This window comes from Lithobates pipiens, unplaced genomic scaffold (genome assembly GCF_037356315.1).
Source record: "Lithobates pipiens isolate NorthernLeopardFrog02 unplaced genomic scaffold, aLitPip1_a1.2 Scaffold_10, whole genome shotgun sequence".
NCBI classification, from domain to species: Eukaryota; Metazoa; Chordata; class Amphibia; order Anura; family Ranidae; genus Lithobates; species Lithobates pipiens.
This window is the reverse complement of record NW_027507686.1, coordinates 66,518,356-66,524,444: the sequence shown is the minus strand read 5'-3', so window position 1 is coordinate 66,524,444 and position 6,089 is coordinate 66,518,356. Positions and strand designations below refer to the sequence as shown.

Here is a 6,089-nt window from a genome sequence, read left to right as displayed (position 1 = left end):
TCCAAAGGCAGATATCATACCCATGGAGGAGATGTTAGCCCTTGATAATGACACCTTTAACAAATTTAAGATCCTATGGCTCATCTGGATCGACTACTCTGCCTCGGACTCCCTGAAAACTTTGTTGACACCCCAGGGTCAACCCGGACACATCCTGATTACACCATACAGGTTTATTGCACTGGGGTCTGCTCAAGCCCCCTTCACCTTTACCCCTGCCCTTTCTTTCCCTCCCTCTTCTCCCCCCTACTTTTCTTCTTCCTTCTCTCTTCCTACAATTGTAACCTCTCACTCCAGTGTCAGATGTTGTTATACCCTTCAACCATATTAGCCCTCACGGGTCCTTGAATAGGTGATTACCGTTTGCTCTGGGAAGGTGATGGAATGTTGGTGCTCTTGTTAGTACTGGTTCATATTGTATACTGGAAATGTGACATACTTTATACTAACCTATGGTATTGACATCTGAACGCTACTTTACCTTATTCTGTTAACAATAAAAACATATTGGACTCTAAAAAAAATGAAAGCAGTATTTTATTTTAAAAATGCCATTAAAAAGGTTCATTACACACAATGTTTTGGCAAATGGAATGTCAACTTAATAACCTTACTTAATTTAAACATTGATTTTTAAAACGCAACTGGGAAAAAAACAATAGCATGAAACCGTCACAATTTAAACAAAGAGCGGATTTTATAGGATCCCTTCACATTCCCTAAAACAGGCAGTGATCTCTTTATTAAAAAAAAATATATATATATATTTCCTATGTAAAAGCTACACAAAACGTTCATGTTTTTTTCACAGGGTCCTTGATCATGACGAAATGTTAGACTTTATAAATTACTATGAAAGTTGTTGGATAAAATGGAGTAGTTCTTCTCTACTTCAAACAGACCACGATACTTGAGTTGTCTCAAGCTCATCCTAGGATTGTTGTTCTCGTACTAAGAGATAAAGTTTCATACAACCCTTCGCTGAGGGACACAGCTCCTTCCACAGTTCTGAGCTTTCGATGGTGAGCAGATCCTGTAAATCAATCACAAAATTGCTGCATCAGCAACAGAGCCTGATTACATCATTAAACCTTTTCAGATAACGTGATCTGCGCTAGTAAAAAGTCCATTAACATATGAAGAACATAACACATGTAGTGAGCGAAAGCACTTAAAAGTGGTTGTAAATGTCAGACATGAAATATGAACAAAGCATAGCCCTACAGTGCCTTCAAAAAGTATTCATTACTCCCTTGGAAAATATTCCACATTTTGTCATGTTACAACCAAAAACATAAATGTATTTTATTGGGATTTTATGTGATAGACCAACACAAAGTGGCACATAATTGTGAAGTGGAAGGAAAATGATAAATGGTTTAAGAATTTTTACAAATAAATATCTGAATGTGTGGCGTGCATTTGTATTCAGCCCCCTTTACACTGAAACTCAAAATCTAGTGGAATCAATTGTGACAGAAGTCATCTAACTAGTAAATAAATTACACCTGTGTGCAATTTAATCTCTGTATAAATACAGCTGTTCTGTGAAGCACTCAGAGGTTTGTTAGAGAACATTAGTGAACAAACACGCATCATGAAGGCCAAGGAACACACCAGACAGGTCAGGGATAAAGTTGTGGAGAAGATTAAAGCAGGTTAGGTTATAAAAAAAATATATCCCAAGCTTTGAACATCTCACAGAGCACAGTTCAATCCATCATCCGAAATTGGATAGAGAATGGTACAACTGCAAACCTACCAAGACATGGCGATCTACCTAAACTGACAGGCCAGGCAAGGAGAGCATTAATCAGAGAAGCAGCCAAGAGGACCATAGTAAATCTGGAGGAGCTGCAGAGATCCACAGCTCAGGTGGGAGAATCTGTCCACAGGACAACTCTTAGTCATGTGCTCCACAATTATGGAAGAGTGAATGAATGAATGAATGAAATACTTGTATAGCGCACAATGCGAACTGAATCGCCTCTAGGCGCTGAGTTACAAGAAGAAAGCCATTGTTGACAGAAATCTATAAGAAGTCCAGTTTGCAGGTTGCGAGAAGCCATGTGAGGGACACAGACAACATGTGAAAGAAGGTGCTCTGGTCAGATGAGACCAAAATTTAACTTTTTGGCCTAAAAGCAAAAACGCTATGTGTGGTTGAAAACAAACACTGCACATCACTCTGAACACACCATCCCCCACGGTGAAACATGGTGGTGGCAGCATCATGTTGTGAGGATGCTTTTCTGCTGCAGGGAAGGGAAGCTGGTCAGAGTCGATGGAAAGATGGATGGATCCAAATACAGGGCAATCTTAGAAGAAAACCTGTTAGAGTCTCCAAAAGACTTGAGACTGGGGTGGAGGTTCACCTTCCAGCAGGATAACGACCCTAAACATATACCGTCAGAGCTACAATGGAATGGTTTAGATCAAAGCATATTCATGTGTTAGAATGGCTCAGTCAAAGTCCAGGCCTAAATCCAACGAAGAATCTGTGGCAAGACTTGAAAAGAGACACTCTCCATCCAATCTGACAGATGAGCTATTTTGCAAAGAATGGGCAAACATTTCACTCTAGATGTGCAAAGCTGGTAGAGACATCCCCAAAAAGACTTGCAGCTGTAATTGCAGTGAAAGGTGGTTCTACAAAGTGTTGAATACAAATGCACGCCACACTTTTCAGATATTTATTTGTAAAAAAAATTTGAAAACCATTTATCATTTCCTTTCCACGTCACAATTAAGTGCCACTTTGTGTTGGTCTATAACATAAAAGCCCAATGAAATATATTTACGTTTTTGGTTGTAACATGACAAAATGTAGAAAAATTTCAAGGGGTATGAATAATTTTTCATGGCAATGTATCTAGTGTGTACATATCTCAACCCATAGCACAAAGCTTTATTTCTGTCCACTGCTTTGTTCCTCTGCAATCAGCATGAATCACTTCTGACAAGTTTTCCTGACATCAAAAGAAAAAATGGTGACAGGGGAGGGAACTCCAACAGATTGGCAGCCTCAGCTCTGTTCCTGTGTAAGGGGGGTGTCTCCCCTCCCTCCAATCAGCTCTTAAAGCTCTCCTCATTGATGCGAGTTTAGCTCTCTGCCCCCTGTTTATCAGAGCCGAGAGATCATGTGTAAATTCTGCACTTTGCATGAATGTAGGTGGGGAAAGAGGGATGTAGATAAACAGGTACAATGGATGGAGGAGGATTTGTTTCATCTCTGTGTATTACCTGAAGCTACAAACCACTTAAAAAATTCTAACAAAGTAACATACTGGAGAGATTAAAGCCCAACTCCGGGCAAAAAACCCCAAAATAAAAAATAAATAAATTAAAAAAAAACGCTCTGCCCGCACTGCACAGGTTAACTACTCGTTTTTGTCTAGGGGATTAGTGAATGGAGATAGATTTACCTAAACCTCCGAGCACAAGACTGGTCAAAATGGCTTCTGTTATGGTGAATTGTATCATTTTTACTTTATAAGCTATGTATTATTGTAGGATATAAATTGTGCTAAATATTTTTTGTCTTTTTGTTGCTTTTAACACCAGACTGGAGCAGTTGTTCTTGTTTATGGGAAATGATATTATTTCACATTATAATTTATACATACTGTATGTTGTGTAGTTTGAATTGTGGAAGATATGGTATTACATGAAATATAGATTTGTTGAGAACAGTTATTTGAGACAGGAATAGTCCTACAATTGTGGTCTCATGATTGGAATGTACAAGGGATAGGGGTACCATGAAATGGAATTTCATTTTTTACTTTTTTTAAACAAAACTAGTCTGCAGGAGACATGTTATCCCAGATACAGAGAGGGCTCTACAATGGTCCAATTACACTCAGGGCATACAGGCTTGCTATTCTTCATATTAACGTTGTGTTGTTATACTTATACACAGGCTGGTCCAGTTTACTTGCATTCAGAAAGAGGTGGATTTTAAAAAGGTAGATATAGTTCATCGTTTTGCAACATTTATATTCTCCCACAGTGTAAATTTTGGCAGCAAATTTTGATTTAGTTTTAGTCATAGTCTTGACTAAAATGCCATTTTAGTCTTCAATTGTTTTAGTCGTTTTTAGTTGACTAAATCTCCAATACATTTTAGTCGACTAAGATCAAATGGGTTTACTTGCATTGTAATGCCTTATTTAAGCATTTCTCTACAATTTCCAAACGCATATACTTCTGGAGTGAAAAATCTAATTATTATAATAATAATAATTAGTTATTATTTATGGTATTAAGGTTTGAACATGCATTACAGACACAGATTTAATCATTATATTATATCTCACAAAAGTAAACCCCGCACATTTTTGTGAGTATTTTATTATATCTTTTCATGTAACAACACTGAAGAAATTACACTTTGCTACAATGTAAAGTAGTGAGTGTACAGCTTGTATAACAGTATAAATTTGCTGTCCCCTCAAAATTACTCAACACACAGCCATTAATGTCTAAACTGCTGGCAACAAAAGCGAGTACACCACCATGTTAAAATTTTCAAATTGGGCCCAATTAGCCATTTTCCTTCCCCTGTGCCATGTGACTCATTAGTGTTACAAAGTTTCAGGTGTGAATGGGAAGCAGCTGTGTTAAAATTTGGTGTTATCGCTGTCACTCTCTCATACTGGTCACTGGAAGTTCAACATGGTACCTCATGGCAAAGAACTCTTTGAAAAAAAAAAAAAAAGAAGAAGAATTGTTGCTCTTCACAAAGATGCCATGGCCCAGGGTGGTGCACCTTGGCACCCCAGATGTTTTGGAACTACATTTCCCATGATGCTCATGCACTCTACATTGTAGTTGAACATCATGGGACATTTAGTTCCAAAACATCTGGGGTGCCAAGGTACACCATTACTGGCCAAGGCTATAAGAAAATGGCCAAGACCCCGAAACTGTGCTGCAGCATAGTGGCCATGACCATACAGCCATTTAACAGGACAGGTTCCACTCAGAACAGGCCTCGCCATGGTCGACCAAAGAAGTTGAGTGCATGTGCTCAGAGTCATATCCAGAGGTTGTCTTTCGGAAATAGACATGAGTGCTGCCAGCATTGCTGCAGAGGTTGAAGAATGGGGGGGTTTCAGCCTGTCAGTGCTCAGACCATACGAGGCATCAAATTGGTCTGCATGGCTGTCATCCCAGAAGGAAGCCTCTTTTAAAGATGATGCATAAGAAAGCAAAACAGTTTGCTGAAGACAAAGTTCTGTGGTCTGATGAGACCAAGATGAACTTATTTGATTCAGATGGTGTCAAGCGTGTGTGTCGGCAACCAGGTGAGGAGTACAAAGACAAGGGTGTTTAGCCTGCATTCATGCACGGTGGTGGGAGTTTTAGTGGTCTGGGGCTGCATGAGTGCTGCCAGCACTGGGGAGCTACAGTTTGAGGGAACCATGAATGCCAACATGTACTGTGACCTACTGAAGCAGAGCATGATCCCCTCTCTTTAGAGACTGGGCCGTAGAGCAGTATTCCAACATAACGACCCCAAACATACCTACAAGACGACCACCGTCTTGCTAAAGAAGCGGAGGGTAAAGGTGATCGACTAGCCAAGCATGTCTCCAGACCTAAACCCTATTGAGCATCTGTGGAGCATCCTCAAAACGGAAGGTGGGGGAGCGCAAGGTCTCCAACATCCACCAGCTCTGTGATGTTGTCATGGAGGAGTAGAAGAGGACTCCAGTGGCAACCTGTGAAGCTCTGGTGAACTCCATGCCCAAGAGGGTTAAGGCAGTGCTTGAAAATAATGGTGACCACACAAAATATTGACACTTTGAGCCCAATTAGAAAATTTTCACTTAGGGGTGTACTCACTTTTGTTGCCAGCAGTTTAGAGATTAATGGCTGCGTGTTGAGCTATTTTGAGGGCACAGCAAATGTACAGTTATACAAGCTGTACACTCACTACTTTACATTGTAGCAAAGTGTCATTTCTTCAGTGTTGTCACATAAAAAGATATAATAAAATATTTACAAAAATGTGAGGGGTGTACTTTTGTGAGATACGGTCTTTAACCACTTCAGGACCGCCGTATTGCCAATGTACGTCAACA

At 39.7% G+C, this 6,089-nt stretch overlaps 1 protein-coding gene across 2 annotated transcripts in view; it reads right to left on the bottom strand.

The window, feature by feature from the left end:
* Nucleotides 1–520: 520 nt before the first annotated feature.
* The window catches only part of NUDT22 (nudix hydrolase 22), a 59,589-nt gene continuing 54,020 nt past the window's right edge, over nucleotides 521–6,089 (bottom strand). For both annotated transcript variants that reach the window (XM_077455784.1, XM_077455785.1), the window contains exon 6: nucleotides 521–1,033. In XM_077455784.1, coding sequence (XP_077311910.1) covers nucleotides 932–1,033 — 102 coding nt within the window. In that variant the 3' untranslated portion in view covers nucleotides 521–931. The remainder of the gene's footprint in view (nucleotides 1,034–6,089) is intronic.